Raw genomic sequence first — 16,203 nt, 5'->3', positions numbered from 1 at the left:
GGACCAGAAGTGTCCTCTCCGACACGTACCCACCTGCGTGTTTCCAACCACCCTGGATTCCCACCCAAGTTAAAGCTTTCGGAATGCCGAATCCCGCTGTGCAGAAAAGCTCTTAAGTACATTTTCCTTGAGTGCAGGTCCCTCAGCCGCCCCAAAGGTCACGGCCTGCATGCAGCAGAGAACCACAGTCCCCACTACTTCCCTTGTGTGACAAAAAAACATGAAGCTTGGCGGCGGGGGGGCGGGGGGGCCACCTGGGGGCTCAGTCCGTTAAGCGTCCAACTCAGTTTCAGCTTAGGTCATGATCTCACAGTTCATGAGTTCGAGCCCCGCGCCGGGCTCTGTGCTGACAGTGTGGGGGGCCTGCTTGGGCTTCTCTCTGTCTCTCTCTTCCCTTCCCCTGCTCACTCTTCTCTGTCTCTCTCTCAAAAATAAGTAAACTTTTTTTAAAAAATGATACTTGGGTACCCTGGGGACTCAGGAACCAGGTCAGAAAGGCTAGCAGACAGATTTCTTCCTTTTTTTTTTTTTTTTTTTTTTTTTAACTTTTGCTTGTTTGTTTGTTTTTTGATAGTGCGTATACAAGCTGGGCAGAGAGAGAATGGGGCAGGGTCCGAAGCGGGCTCTGTGCTGACAGCAGAAAGCCTGATGCAGGGCTCAAACTCCCGAACTGTGAGATCATGACCTGAGCCAAAGTCAACCGACTGAGCCCCCCCGGGTGCCCCCAGTCGCTCCCAGTCTCTCCCAGTCACTCCCAGACTTCTTCCTAACGTTGCTCTTTGTCCTCACCTGGAGTAGAGCTTTTGCTGTGGGTTTCCCCCTGAGAACTAATTAGCCAAGCAGCCCATCTCTGCTCAACTTGATTTGCCAAATCGGAGAGGGCAAGAGTTTGGCCTTCTGAGTTGCATCTTTCCGTCAGTGGGAAGTTGACCAGAGAATACACACATCCTCTCACCTCGGCTCCTTCATTAACGAGCAGATGAGTGTGAAGAACCCTTTGGAGACCCTGTCGTGTGTTAGGTTTGCAATCGTTGTGTAAAATAGGATCGGCACCTCTCGCCCGCTCTGGTGCTCAGATTGTATCCGAGCGCTTACGGTCAGGGGCGCGTGTGGCGCAGTCGTGGCCTGCGGTCTCTGGGTCTCCGAGTCATCCTGACAGCGATCTCGGGTTAATTACAGCCGTGCGTGTGTTGTTGGCACGAGCACACCAAGCGCAGAGCCCTCGGTGATCTTAGATTATTTGCAGTGAATATAAACTGCTCTCCGCCTCTCACCCCCTGCCAGGAGGGAAGGGGTGTCGGGCTTTTTTGTTGTTATTTTACCGAAGGAGGAGATACTGTGCGATTTCCACACTCACTGGTCACAGTGGGGACCCATTTCCTGCCCTGCCGACCTGCTGTCTCAGCCAATACGGTAGGAGAAGGCGCAGCTTTACATTTCTAGAAGGCTCGCACGGAGGTATAAAAACAGCGTAGCCTGGCCCCGCGCTGGATCCCGGCGCCCGGACTGTGACCATGGGGAACACGCATTCCAAAGGCAGCGACAGGGATGGCGCCCTCCGTGGCTGCCCCGAGCTGTCTTTCTATAGCTCTTTTCCTAGGAAATGGAGCGAGAACGTCTTTCTGGATAACGAGCTGCTGACCTCCAAGATCCTGTCTGTGCTGCGGCCGCAGTCGGAGAGGGGCTTCCGGACGGGCCAGCTCCGCTACCCTGCCCGCTTCCTCAGCACCAACTCCGTGTTTACCTCTGTCGCAGCGTCCCTGAAGGAGCACCCGAGGGCCACCCTCTTGTCGGATGGCAGCCCGGGCCTGTCCAGGAATGTCGGCATGACGGTCTCACAGAAGGGGGGCCCACAGCCAGCACCCAGTCCAGCGGGAACGGGGACGCAGCTCGGGTGAGTCGGGTCCCCTCTCTGCACCGCGTGCAGGGAGGGAGGGAGCAGGATGGGGCGTCCCCTGGGGACCCCGCAGGCGGCCTCTCGGAAAGGAGACCCTCGGGTCCATGTGAATGTGATCACCAGCCGCACGGTGAAATTCCTGGTAACACTTTTGCTTCGGAGATCCTGGGCATGCTGGGCCACTTGCAGCCAGTTTGTTTCGAAGGGCCCTTGGATGGGGTTTCTGTCTGTGCTTGAGATGACGCTAGAAGTCCCACTCAGGTTGCCATGGAGGTAGCATCCCGGTATTTATGCCTTAACCCCTTCCTCCATGGACTTCGAGGTGGTTCCCATATTTCTCCAATCAGCAAGGATTGGGTAGAAAACCTAGCGCTGACATGTCATCATGGTGGTCCTCGTACGGGCTGGCGGGGAAAGGACTGATTGTCTTTTTCCTTTAAGAAAGGGTTCTCTCTCCGCCCTCGACTGAGTGTGGCCGTGACCACCTAACTCGCTGGAAAGAATTCCAGGGGCTCCAGTGGGCTCTGGTGGCCATTAACGGAAGCGTACAATTTAACTCACCCTGAGAATGTACCTGGACATTGAATTGAAGTCAGTTATGATGGAGGAAGTCCTGATGTTATGAGGACAGATAGTCTCCTGATTTTTGCAAATGAGCTATGGGGCACTTGGGTGACTCAGTCTCGGTTAAGCGTCCGGCTTTTGGTTTCAGCTCAGGTCATGATCTCACAATTCGTGGGTTCAAGCCCCATATCAGGCTCTTCACGGACAGTGTAAAGTGTGCTTGGGATCCTCTCTCCCTTTTCTCTGCCCCCTCCCCTGCTCGCTCGCTCACTCTCTCTCAATAAACTTCAAAAAAAAAAAAAAAAAGAAAGTAAAATCAAATCTTAAAAAAAAAAAGACCTGTGACAAAGTTTAACTTTATATAGAAATTTGGAAAGTTCTCAAATAGATTTGCCTTCATAGAAAGAGTATGTATGTGTATTTAATTCCTTTTTTTTTGAATAATGGTTTTTATGATTTTTATTTAGACCAGTCACAGGAGAGATGGATGAAGCCGACTCCGTATTTTTAAAATTTAAGCCGGCAGCTGATGACTCTCTTTCACTTACATCTTCGAACACCGAGCCCATTTTCGTAGAAGGTACAGCCCCCTCGCTTCTTTCCCGGACGTCCCTCTGGGAAAGTGCCAGGACCCATATCCAAGTGTCCACGGGACATGGGCCGGGGTGGCCCAGAGCCAGCAAGGCTTCCCCCCCCCCGCACACCCTGGAGCAGTGACCGCTTTTTCTCCCCTCAGACCCTTGCACGGCCTCGCTGAGGAGTGAGATCGAGTCAGATGCTCGCGAATTCGAGGCCGAGTCCTGGAGCCTCTCTGTGGATGCCGCGTTTGCAAAGAAGCAAAAGAGAGAGGTGGTCAAGAGGCAGGATGTGCTCTATGGTGAGAAGTTCTGCACGGTCACGCTGACCTTCCACTTCCTTCTCTTCTCTGTTTTGATTGGTTGCACCTGGGAGTCTGGGCTCCGCGGGGACCTCAGGCTCCGCCTGTGCCCCCAGGCAGCCCTGCACTCCCAGGCAGGGAAGAGGTGGCCAGGGAGGGCTTTGTGAGGACCCATCCCTGAGGACGAGCATGGCCGGGTGCCCGGTCCGGACTCCTCCTGACCCCGCCTGCAGCCCTGACAGAGAAGACTGCCCCGGGCCCATCCCAGCTGTCCCTAGTGACCACCCCCCTCCCCCCCCGGGGTCGGGACATGGGACGTAGCACTGGCTCCTGGTTGGGATGGGACGCCCCTCCCAGCTGGCCGTTGGAGAGCCTGGGACGGGAGGTTACAGGTCACAGTACAAAGCGCGGCTCTCAGACAAGAGCCCAGCACCGGGCCAGGTGCCGCGGCGGGTGCCCCACGTAGGTTCCTCCGGGCCTCTGGACCTCCTATAAGTGGGATGATAAAGGCCCAGGACAACGTGCTGGATCGGAGCTCCTGTCCCCAAAGCCCCCGCTTCCTCTTATGATTCTTCCTCTGTGGGAATCATCGCCGAGACGACCGTGTCGTGTCGTCTGCGGAGGCGTTTTCTGTCCCTCGTTGGTTCTGTTAGGAGACTCTGGCACACGCCGGTCTTCTCGCTGTGTCCCTCCCCGTGTCACACAGCTTCCTGCCCAGGCTGGAGTAGGTTGGGGTGTGGGCGAGAGGAGACCCCAATAGATGCTTCAGGGCTCCCGAGCCGGGGCAGAGGTCCTGCAGCGACATGCACACGGGACCCATCTGGACGCTTCCATCCGGGCCACCCTTGGCCACACTGTTTCCCCCTCTGGGCGGACAGTCTGCATTCAGCCCCATGGCCGGCAGCCCGGGGCAGGCTCTGCTGACCTTTGTTTGGTCTCCTAACAGCAGCAAGGCCTGATTTAAACAACAGATAAACTCCAGCACAAAATCTAATCTCTCTTTGCCTTTTAACAAGAATTAAATTCCTCCTACCAGCCGTGGTCTGGGTCTGCTCACTAACCTGCACTGACATGCGAGCCTCACTTCCCAAGGAATTGTGTTCATCAGAACAGTCTTGCTAGGGCACCCAGTCTTGCTCAGTCGGTTAAGCTTCCAACTTCAGCTCAGGTCATAATCTCGCACTTCGTGGGTCCAAGCCCTGCATTGGGCTCTGTGCTGACAGCTCGGAGCCTGGAGCCTGCTTTGGGTTCTGTGTCTTCCTCTCTGTCTGCCCCTCCCCCACGCTCTTGTGTGCTCTCACTCACTCTTTCTCAAAAATAAACATTAAAAAAACAAATTAAAACAAAATCTTCCTGCTTAAACCAGCCCTGAAATGTCTTCGGGCTTGAATCCTCCCGTGAACTTGAGGTCCCTGCACACCTCCCGGGTCCTATCTTTCCTGACATCATTCCAGCCCTGGCTGCTCCCTTAAACTGGGACCTTTACAGCACTGGGCCGGGGGGCTGGGGCGGGGAGGAGGCCAGCCCCCAGGCGGTAAGACCCCCAGGGCCGGGAGCAGCCTGCCAGGCACTCATGGGCAAGTCCCCTGGTCTGTGTCCCCACAGAGCTGGTGCAGACGGAGGTGCACCACGTCCGGACGCTCAAGATCATGCTGAAGGTCTACTCCAGGGCCCTGCAGGAGGAGCTGCAGTTCAGCCCCAAGGCCATCAGCCGCCTCTTCCCGTGTGTGGATGACCTGCTGGACATGCATAGCCACTTCCTCTCGCGGCTGAAGGAGCGCCGCCAGGAGTCCCTGGAGGAGGGCAGTGACCGGAACTACGTCATCCAGAAAATCGGGGACCTCCTGGTGCAGCAGGTGGGCACGGCCGGGCCGGGCACGGGGCCTTCACCGACGGCCGTGCAGCTCTGGTTAGAAACACAGATGCCTGCCGGCCAAACGCGTCTGCACAGACACCATCCGCGCTTGCACGCGGGGCTCTCGTTTGTTCGCTGCATTGTGTTGTGTTCTGTTTTGTTTCGTTTTCCGGTTTCGACCTCTGTGTCTTCGGCTGTTAGAAGCATATCTGTGGCAAAGGGGCCCAAGCCTAAACTGCCTTCTGAGTCGGCTTCTGAGCCTAGGCCAGGATGGACAGAGGGGACCCACAAGTGCCCGTCCGCCCTCGGAGTGCTCGAAGCGTCCCCAGTCAGCTAACCAGAGTGAATTAGGAGAAGCCCCCTTTGGCTTTGAAATCTCTCTAACGTGCTGCGGCTCAAGTTGATTCTCCCTGCTTGGATTGAATTCAGGGAGTTTCACTGGGACATAGTAAAGCCCATGAGGAAGTTTTCTCCTTTTGCCTCGTTGTAGCTTGCCCCGAGGCCCCCGTACACGCTGGGGCGTGTGTGTTAGACAAGAAAGTGGGATCCCAAGTCAGTGCATGACATTACTTTAACGGAGTCAGCGGAGCCAGAGGAGAACACTCCCTGGAGGTTTCCACGCCCCCTTTCAGTAACGTCTCCATTGTCTTCCTGCAGTTTTCAGGCGAAAATGGGGACAGAATGAAAGAAAAATATGGTGTCTTTTGTAGTGGCCACAACGAGGCGGTCAGTCATTACAAGTTGCTGCTGCAACAGAACAAGAAATTTCAAAGCTTGATCAAGGTAAAAACAAAAAACACCTTTTTAATTAAAAAAGGCATCGTCTTTGCTGTAGATTGTTCTCCACAAGACTTTAATATTTGGTGAGCTTAAGGTTATAAGGTACCTGTTATGTTTATTTTTTAATGTTTTATTTATTTCTGAGAGAGAGAGAGAGACAGTGTGAGCAGGGGAGCGTCAGAGAGAGGGGGAGACACAGAATCTGAACCAGGCTCCAGGCTCTGAGCTGGCACTCAGCACAGAGCCCGATGCGGGGCTCGAACCCACGGGCCATGAGATCATGACCTGAGCCGAAGTCGGACGCTTAACCGACTAAGCCCCCCAGGCACCCCAGGTACCTGTTATAAACCAGTGATTTTCAAGTTTATTCTTTCTTTCTTAACCACAAACCTGTTGGGAACACACCAATGAAATGTAGAGAATCGCAAGAGGTAAAACAAAGCCAAGTACACCGGGGGCTTTGTTCCCGGCCACACGAGCAGGCCGCAGCATGGAACCTGCTGACCACCACTCCTCAGACTGCCGAGGGGACACAAGCGTCTTCCCCCCTGTCCTGGGAACTGCCCCTCCCTCGCCTCCTTCCCTCTCTGGTCCCCATTTGTCCCCCGAGGCCTGGAAAATGACCCCCACCTGCCTTCTGCCTAACCACATACGGGTGCTCACAGCCCAGAACCAAAAACGCAGCATCCATCCAGAGCCCCCGAGGCTGGGCAAGGCCTTCCTCCCACATCCCTGCAGGTGCACCTGGGTCGAGGTCACTCAGCTGTCAGCTTAGTCCCCAAGGACTTTACCTGGAAGTGATGGCCAATAGCTAATAGTCTAGAGTTAAGAGTGACAGGTGTTGGGGCGCCTGGGTGGCTCAGTTGTGAAGCATCCGACTCGTGAGTTCTGCTCGTGTCATGATCTCATGGTTCATGGGTTCAAGCCCCACATCGGGCTCTGCCCTGGCAGTGTGGATTCTGCTTGGGATTCTCTCTCTCTAATTCTCTCTCCCTCTGTCTCTCTCTCTGCCCCTCCCTCACACTGTCTCTCTCAAAATAAATAAACTTAAAAAAAAAATGTCAGGTTTTTAAATTCCACCATTGCAGTTGCAGTGGACAGACGGACGGGTCCACTGTCTAAGGCAGAGGGTCTTTTGGAGGTTGTCCCTGGAACCTCACAAAGCCCGGACTGCCCCCCTGGGCCCCCTCAGAAGTGGCTCTCACAGTCGCTGCATTCCTGGAGTGCTTGATTGCCAGGGGAGCAGAGATGCAGAATGTGTGGCATGCCCTGGAGGGCACCGGGAGCTGGGCCCGCCCAGCCTGAACTGGCTCCCGTGACTGCCCTCAGGTCCTCAGCCAGAGCTGTGCATCCAGAGCCAGCAGGGGGCGGACTCCGAGCGCAGACGCTGGGGTCATTCCAGACAGTTCTGGCAGCCATCAGTCATCTTCACGTGTGCATATGCACGCACACGTATGTGGGGGGGTGTAATATACAGCGCTCTGGATGATTCCCTGCCGCCCCCTGTATTTTGAGACAGAGAGCACAAGTAGGGGGAGAGGCAGGGAGAGGGGAACGGAGGGTCTGAATGATGCAGGCTCCAGGCTCTGTGCTGACAGCAGCTCAGACTCCCAAACCACCATGAGGTCATGACCTGAGCCAAAGTCAGACGCTTAACAGATGGAGCCACCCAAGTGCCCCTCCTTTTTTTTTTTTCTTAAGTTTATTTATTTATTTTAAGAGAGAGAGGGAGAGGAAGAGTCCTGAACAGACTCCGCACTGTCAGCATAGAGCCCAACATGGGACTCGAACTCACGAACAGTAAGATCGTGACCTGAGGCAAAATCAAGAGACGCTCAACCGAAGGAGCCCCCCATGCACCCCTGGTTCTGGTTTCTTCTTCGTGGGGTTAGCAGAGGCCCTCCCTTAATGGGGGCTCTTAAAGGGGGACACTGCCTTTGCGCTGGTGGCCTTTCTGTATACAGCAGCCAGGCCGTGCTTGCAAGCGTTCAGTTAAGCAGCAGGGAGGAAAGGCCTTGGCGGGCCGAAAAAGGAAGCAGCCCCCAGCTGATCTGGCAGGAGCCAGGATGCCAACACAGTGTTTGTTTCCCATCTCATAGAAAATTGGCAACTTTTCTATCGTGAGGCGGCTTGGCGTGCAGGAGTGTATCCTTCTGGTCACTCAGCGCATCACCAAATACCCGGTGCTAGTGGAGCGCATTATGCAGAACACAGAAGGTACAGTGGCTTTCTTCGCTCCCCCTTGCCCGCTGCTGCTTTGAGGGGTGATCTCGTTCTTTCTGCCCCATTTTAGCAGCAGATTGGAGAAGCACCCCCCGCCGTGCTCCATCCCTGGGTCCATCGTGGTTCAGCCGCCACTAACCGAGCTGCCACCACGCTGCATCCACTGTGCTGGGTGCTGGGGCTTCCGACTCGAGAAGGACGGGGTGCCGGTCTTTTGTGCCTACTGTCAACCGGCAGCCCCTGGCACAGGCTAGGCCCTAGCCAGCCCTGGGTCGTCGTCTGGGGGGTAGATGAATGGTGATCCCGACGGGCACAGAGGTGGCCTTCGTGGCTTGTGCCTGGAACCCGGGGGGCAGAGGAGGAAGGGCACATGGCCCAGCCTGGGGTTCTCAGGGGCAGGGCCTGAGTGCCCCTGCCCTACCTCAAATGCTACACGCTTAGAGTAACAGGAGCAGCTCCGGGTGATGGCGGGAGGTGGAGGGAGTCTTCTGGCCAGTGCTTGTGGGCACAGGGGCGGGGGGCTGCCGAGGAGTGGCAGGCAGCAGAGCTAGGCAGGGCCGCGTTTGTCATTCAGTCCCACCTCAGCTTCCGCAGTCAGCGGATGCTCTGCATCGGCAAAAAGCAGATGCTGCCGCAGTTATTTGGAGAAGCATTTACATCCGCATCTGGGTTGGAAGGTGATTCTTGAGGGTCCTCTGAGCAGTGGCTGCAGGGAGCGCACCTCGTAGAGCCCATAGCACGTCCGCCTCTGTCATATTTGAACGGGGACACAGGAAGGCGCTAACCCTGCGGTGTGTGGCAGCCGGCAGCGAGGACCACAGAGACCTGAGCCAGGCCCTGAAGCTCATCAGAGACATCATCTCCCAAGTGGACGCCAAGGTCAGCGAGTGCGAGAAAGGCCAGCGCCTCCGGGAGATTGCGGCCAAGATGGACCTTAAGTCATCCAGCAAGTTCAAGAACGGCCTGACCTTCCGCAAGGAGGACATGCTGCAGCGCCAGCTGCACCTGGAGGGCACGCTGTGCTGGAAGACCACGTCCGGGCGCCTGAAAGGTAAGCCTGTCCCTCTGGAAGGGCTCCGCTGTGTCTCCAAGCGGCCTGCTCACTGCCCAGGGTGTCCTGTGGGGCCCACCTCCAAAATCCACAGGGTGCTTCCAGGCCAGAGAGCACGCAGGCCCACCCCCTGCGTTTATGGGCCGTTCCACGAGCTTCTGGAAGCCTCCTCACCTGTCCGTTGACACCAGCGTCTTTCAAGATCATTAGGCAAGCGCTTGAGGTGGCCAGGGACCAAATACGCCTATTCGTGACTTGCACAGGCGAGCATCCGGCAGGCCGTGTGGCGCCTCCTGGGTGCGGGACACCCAGGGGGTGGTGGGCGGGCCATCCCCTTGGGGTCCCCAGCCAGTGGGCAGAAAGGGAGAAAGAAGGAAACAAACCAAAAGCAGTGGAAAGTGCAGTGAATGCTTGAGCGGGAGCAGCCAGCAGGCGGCCGTGGAGAGAACCCGCAGGGAGAGGTGTCTGGTCTGGGTGTTGCACGCGGGCTCCGGCTGGACGCTCCGTGCAGGATTTGCACGCGCGTGCCAGGGCTCTGCTGTGAGATGTCCCCGTGGGGGCAAGGCACCGAGCCCACTCTTGGCAGGGATCTCAGGGCACGAGGGGCCTGAGGCCAGGCCCTGGGCGTCCCCGGCTCAGGTCCCGGCTGACCTGGGAGCAGGAAAAACAAGGGGCAGTTCACGTCTGAGGAATCAGCCAGGGAGTCCCAAAGGCCAGACCCGCAGGTGCCATTACAACAGGGACTGGGTGGCAGGTTCCGCAGCCTGCGGCCGGGGCTCCAGCCGCTGATCTGTGCCAAACATTGGGCCCCAGGGGGTGATGGAGAGCAGGGAGGCGTACGGAAACCCTCGGGCTCTTGTAGAAGCATCGTGGCGCCAGGCTGGGCCACCAGCCCCCCACCGCCCTGGGCCGGGCCTTCCCTGGCTGTGTGCGTCAGCCTGGCAGGGCCCGTGTGGCCCTGTGACCCCATGAGACGTTTCCTTCTGCGCTTTCTCGTTAGATGTCCTTGTTGTCCTTCTGACTGACGTGCTTTTGCTGCTACAAGAAAAGGATCAAAAATACGTTTTTGCCTCCGTGGTACGTAGCCTGTCTCGTCAGACATTCGGTCCTGCCCTCCGGGACGTTGGGGGGTGGCTGTGATGCTGCCAGCACAGGGGCGGCTGGGGAAACACATCCAAAAGCTCACCCGCTGTCCCAGGTCCTCCCAGGGGCCGGGAGGTTCCAACGGGGCAGGAGTAGAATTTTCTGAGACCCGGGCTCCTGTCCGGTTGCCTGAGGAGGCCTCAGCGGCTCTTGCTAGCATCCTGTCTGGTCTTAGCCTCTGTGTCTCTGTGCCTCTTCCTCGCTCAGGGACTCGGGGGCTCCCGCATCCTTGCCGGGAGAACCCCTCCTTCCTTCCCTGTGACCGTCTTGGCCCCACAATGCCCTTGTCGCGGGAGCCAGGCCTCGCCCGCGTAGGGCCGGTTTCTCCTGGGGCCTCTCGCATTGGCTTGCAGACGGCCATCCCCGCCCCGTGTCTTCACACGGCGTCCCCTCCGTGTGACACTGTGTCCCGTCTCCTCTCGTTAGCAGAACCCCAGCCGGACTGGATGGGCCCCCCCTAATGACTTTATCTTACCTTAAACACCTTGTAAAGACCCCACCTCTAATAATCACATTCCGAGGTGCCAGGAGGGTTAGGGCTTTATCATCAGGATTTGGGGGGCCCAGTTCAGCCCACCCCTGCCAGTTAACATGCATTCTAGCGGCTGTATCAGCATCGTCTCTCGGAGGATCCCAGTGGAATACCGCCTGGCTCTGGCTGTTTGGGGCACAGAGTTGGGAAGAAGGTTCATTGGTGATTATACACTGCCTACCCTTGTATTTCCGGGGTTTGTCCAGTGGCATGCGTCACTGGTCATAAAATGTGTTTTTAAACACAGTGAACAGAGAGTATGAGGGTATCGTTGCAGTCGTGTCTTTTTTCCCCAGATGGCAAAATATCTCTGCTTTCAATTGTTTGCAAATAGACGGGGCACCTGCTGCCCCCCCCATCCCCTTCCCCCTCAGACCCGCAGCTCCATGGCCATTCGGGTCCAGCAGGGTGAAGGTACTGTTGCCCCCCCCACCCCCAACAGGACTCCAAGCGCCCGGTCATCTCGTTACAAAAGCTCATCGTGAGGGAAGTGGCCAATGAGGAGAAAGCCATGTTCCTGATCAGCGCCTCCCTGCGCGGCCCGGAGATGTACGAGATCTACACCAGCTCCAAAGAGGAGAGGAACACTTGGATGGCTCACATCAGAAGGGCCGTTGAGAGGTGAGAAGGGCCCGCGTGTGCCTCCCCCCCCCCCCCCCACTGAGCAGTTTAACCTTGGGCTTTGACAGTTGGCCAGTCAGCTATGGCCTTGAAGTGCCTGAGAGAGTGCTAGAGGTCACAGGTCAGCAGCAGGAGACCCCTCTGCCTTTCCTCTCCCTCATTCTTCCACCTCAGTGCTTTGTCCACCCTCCTCGCCTAAAAGGGACATGTGGCAGCCACCATCCCGGCTCCGACCGACACCAGCCCAACCTATCAGATGCTAAAGAGGCCCGGATGTGGCTGGCCAGCGGGTGTGGGGCCAGGCAGTTCTAACCTGGGTGTTGGTGGGATGCAGCGAATGACACCTGCCGGGGCCAGGCCTCTTGGAGCAGATTGCGGCTTCCCATCCTTCTTCCTCAGCCCAGGGGCCCCCTCAGGACCCAGCCAGCCTGCTGCTCCCTCTGCTCATTCCTGGCAGCTTCCCGGAGCCTTGGCCTGCCCAGAGCCCCCTCGGTACCCAACCCCAGTTCTGCGGGTCCCCCAGAAACTGAGCTGTCCTCAGTCTCCTCCTCCCCCACATTGTGACGGGGCACATAAACCTGTGGCTGGTCACGTGTGGACCCTGGGAGACAGGATGGATGCCGACGGCTGCCTTTCTCTTCTCCCTCATTTTCTCCCACACCATTAACAAGCTGCATCACCCACAGAACCAGATGCTCTTGGCAGCTGGCTCTGCGGACAGAGCCCTCCGTGCCCGTTGCTGCGGCCAGCCTGCCCACGAGGCGTTCTTGCCCATCTGTCCCTTCTCCCTGCAGCTGTCCGGACGAGGAGGAGGGGCCCTTCAGCGAGGCCGAAGAGGAGAGGAAGGTGGTGGAGGCCCGTGCCCTGCGGCTCAGGGACTTCCAAGGTAAGGGGAGTGAGTCTGGCCCTCTGTACCCACGATGTGTCCCTCGTGTGGTGAGAAGGCCCCACAGCAGCATCCACACCCTGGGACCGCGTCCAGCTGGCCTGGGACCAGGAGCAGCATCTCTGTTCCTTCCCACTGGGATTGGCCTTGGAGGAGTCCTGTGGGCCGCCTCCTGTCCTACAGCTCAGCGGGGCCTTCTCAGTGAGACTTTGTCATGAGGTGGCGGTCTGCGGGAGGGGGTGTGGGAAAGTGGGCCCCCTGAGCCACCTCCAGACGCTGTTGCTTTGCCGCACACACCGCCTCCTCCCTCGGTCCCTGTTCAGGAAGGAGCTCTCTGTGGGTGTCCCAGGTCACATACATAAAAACCCGAAGGGGACCTGGAATATTGCGAGGGACCCCGCAGCCTCCTCCCGGAGCCTGGCAGGCCGAGACCAGCCCGGCTTTGAGGCTGGGGGCCTCAGCTCCCTCCTCCGTGTTTTAATTTTTTTTTAACTACTTTATTGAGACATAATTCATACACTACACAGTCCACCCATTTAAACTGTACAACGTGGTGGCTTTTGGGTATATATCGCAAGATTGTGCAACTGTCACCACAATTTCAGGCCATTTTTGGCTCTCCACCAAGAAACCCCGTGCCCATTAGCGTCACTCCCTGCTCCTTCCTCCCTCGGCTCCTGGTAACCTCTGCTCTACTTTCTGTTTCTACGACCTTGCCCGTGTAGGGATCTCGTGTGTAGAGCCTTGCGATCTCTCCCCTCCTATGTCGGGCTGATTCCACGGAACACGATGTTTCGGGGGCCAGCCGTGTCGGAGGGTGTGTGAGTTTCCTTCCTTTCTGTGGTTGAATACCGTCCCGTTGTACGGGTGCACCGTACGTGCTTATCCATTCTTCTCCCGCCTTTAACAGACTCCTGTGGGACCCCAGTGAGGTCACTGCCAACAACAATTCCTAGTACTTTGTGGTCTCCATCAGCTTCTCTCCTTCCTCTCACTGAGTTTTATTTGTAAATGAGGTAGTATTTGGACAATAAGCACCTAAAATTAGGTAGTTCGTACTTCATTTCTCTTAGTAGGGAGAGGCGTATGCGTAAGGACGCTTGTTAATGAAAATGTCCAAAAGAAAGGGGTGGAAAACTGACCCGGGACGCACAGTGCTAACGCCGTATTCGCTCAGACTCCCCCTCTGCCGGCTGGTTCTGTCACACTCCCCCTGTATCAGACCCGTCCCCCTGGGTTGCCGCGGTCCTCCAGCGGTGTGGCTCCTCACGTTCCTGACAAGACTGCGTTAGAAATACGGAGATCTTCGTTCCCACCTTGCATCCCCAGCTGACCTCATCCTTGACCAGGACATCAGGGATGCTCCTCAAAATCAGGAGCAAGGCCGGGCCAGCCCCGGTCACCATTATATGACCTTTATCCTGCAGGTCCCAGCCACGGTGATCAGGGGAGAAACAGAAGTCAGGTTGTGACTGGAAGGGAAGGGACAGAATTGTGCTTTTTTGCATGTGACGTGATTATTTGCCCCAAAAGTCTCATAGAGTCAACCACAAAACTATGGGAGGCTGAGATGCAGCCGAACGTGACGTGTATGATAGCAGTCACCAGTGAGAGCGTCGCCAGCGCCCAATACAGAAAAGGGCACAAAACCCAGAGATGTGCAGGGAGTTTGGCCTAAATGCCTGATGGGAGGTGCTCTGGATAAGAAAACCAAGTCTTCTAAGATTCGCACTTGGGCCCAAACTAATAAATCAGCCTGTTCAAGTCCTCACATATACCCCATGGCGTTTAGTTTTTCTGACTGAGGTGAACCATCAGAAGGCAGGCCCGTGCCCTCACCTGCCCCATGGGCTGTTGGAGGGGTGGGCTGCAGGTCAGCCGGGGTCCCCGGAGGCCAGCCCCACTCTGCAGGGGCTCCCAGAGCCCACTCCTGGGTGAAATGATCCCAGAAGGCCCACCACTGCCGCCCCCCTCCCCCCACGTTCCTTTGCAGAGCGGTTGAACATGAAAGACCAGCAGATCGCTCAGAGCCTTGGCGAGAAGCAGCAGATCTACCTGGAGATGGCCGAGATGAGCGGGCTGGAAGACGTCGCCCACTCGCGGCTCCTCTTCCGAGGAGGTGATCCCTCCGAGACCGTGCAGGGGGAGCTGATCCTCAAGTCGGCCATTACTGAAAGTAAGGAGCCGAGCCTGGGGGCCTTCACAGGACGCCAGGACACTGCTGCCCCACAGTTGGGGGGGGTGCGGGGGGGGCAGTTCTCAGGGAGGCCCCTGGGATCTGAGGTCGATGGAGGCCCTACATTCAGGAGGCTCTTCTGAGAAGTGAGTCACCAGTGATCTACGCAGAGATATGCATGTAGCCACATTTGGTGGGTCATTTCAGAGGGCTTCTAGACCCGCCCACCCCGGGCTGGAACCCCTCATCTAGTGGGAAGAGCCTTCCGAGCACAGCGACCACAGGAGGGCGCTGGCCAGGCCTGCCTCCTGGAGCCAGCAGGATCGCTTCTGGAGCCCCCGGCCTGTGGCCAGCCCGCCAGCGCTCACTGGGTCCAGGGGGCAGCCGGCAGCTGCTCTCACTGACACACGACAGGCACGGCCGCCCTCCAGCCCTTTCCTTCAGAGTGAAGGGAACAGAGACCACAGGGGCCCCTTGTCGACTCACTTCTGCTCCTCCTCATTTCCTCTAGCCACACTGACCTCCTGCTTCCTCACATCTCTTCAGGGGCCATTGTTCTTGGCCCCCTGAGGACCCTCTCATATCCTGTGCCTCGTCCTGGAATGTTCTCCCCACCGCCTCACTTGGCCAAAGCCTGTTTGTCCGAGAGCACTTCGGGTGACCGGGCCTGCCCCCAAAGGCCGCCCTCCCGTGGCCTCCGACCTGCTGTGCGCCTGTCGACACCGAAGCGCACCCTGAATTCTTCCCCAGCCCCTCCCGTGTGCTGCCCCGAGGCCCGGCCTGTCCTGCAGGCACAGACTGGCATGTCCTGGCCACATGAAGTTAGCGGGGCGCAGAGAGCGGAGGTGGGGCTGAAGTCCCACACCAGGAGTTAGGAGACCATGACCAAGGGCCTGCAAGCTTCTAGGCCCTGGATGCTCGGGCCCCGCATGGTTCCAGGTGACCCGCTTCCTCCCGTCTCCTTCCACAGTCGGGGACATCCAGAGCCTGATCTGCAGGCAGCTGGGCAGCGCCAATGGCCAGGCGGAAGACGGGGGAGGCCCCGCCGACCTGCCCCGCAGGGCAGAGACCTTCAGGGGCTACGACACTGTGAGCAGCCCCAGCAAGAGTGAGTGGGGCTCACGCCTGGGGCTTCTTGGGACAACTTCGTGGAACGTTCCCTTTGCAAATCCGAGGCATTTACTGCTGGGCGTCTCTGCTGCTGCTTCCCCCCAATGATTATAAACCCTCTGCGAGGAGGTTCTGGAACCTTCAGGGTGCCTTCAGTCATGCTCTGACAGCAGCACACGGACCAGCCCCTCCCTTTCCTGCTGGTTGCTGTCTCCAGTGCTGCCATTTTGGCACAGGCCCAAGGGTAGCGGCCTGGCCACATTTCCTACCAGGGTTGGGGGGACGTGTGGGGCCCGGTCCAGAATTCTGGGGGAACTGCAGCCTCCTCACACACCTGGTTTGGGGTTTTCAGATGGCAGTTTTAAGAAGGTCTGCGGCAACGACCCTGGCCCCCAAGACCGGCAAGGCCCGGTGAGCAGCCCAGACTCCAAGCCCGGTGACACCCCAGGGGCCTCCGAGGAGCCACCGCCTGTGGTATGCTGCTTCCG

The 16,203-nt window shown here is 57.6% G+C and overlaps 1 protein-coding gene across 2 annotated transcripts in view; it reads left to right on the top strand.

The window, feature by feature from the left end:
• Positions 1-16,203, top strand: part of ARHGEF18 (Rho/Rac guanine nucleotide exchange factor 18) — a 67,616-nt gene that overhangs the window by 46,234 nt on the left and 5,179 nt on the right. For both annotated transcript variants that reach the window (XM_039251566.1, XM_039251567.1), the window contains 13 exons: positions 1,756-1,894; positions 2,929-3,041; positions 3,198-3,338; positions 4,944-5,194; positions 5,851-5,976; positions 8,073-8,190; positions 8,999-9,247; positions 10,248-10,324; positions 11,365-11,543; positions 12,338-12,429; positions 14,423-14,605; positions 15,576-15,713; positions 16,068-16,189. In XM_039251566.1, coding sequence (XP_039107497.1) covers positions 1,756-1,894; positions 2,929-3,041; positions 3,198-3,338; positions 4,944-5,194; positions 5,851-5,976; positions 8,073-8,190; positions 8,999-9,247; positions 10,248-10,324; positions 11,365-11,543; positions 12,338-12,429; positions 14,423-14,605; positions 15,576-15,713; positions 16,068-16,189 — 1,928 coding nt within the window. The remainder of the gene's footprint in view (positions 1-1,755; positions 1,895-2,928; positions 3,042-3,197; positions 3,339-4,943; positions 5,195-5,850; positions 5,977-8,072; positions 8,191-8,998; positions 9,248-10,247; positions 10,325-11,364; positions 11,544-12,337; positions 12,430-14,422; positions 14,606-15,575; positions 15,714-16,067; positions 16,190-16,203) is intronic.

Source organism: Hyaena hyaena, unplaced genomic scaffold (genome assembly GCF_003009895.1).
Source record: "Hyaena hyaena isolate Hyena2069 unplaced genomic scaffold, ASM300989v1 scaffold_396, whole genome shotgun sequence".
In the NCBI taxonomy this organism is placed as follows: Eukaryota; Metazoa; Chordata; class Mammalia; order Carnivora; family Hyaenidae; genus Hyaena; species Hyaena hyaena.
Note: the sequence above shows the minus strand (reverse complement) of the source record. Positions and strands in the feature narration are given on the sequence as shown.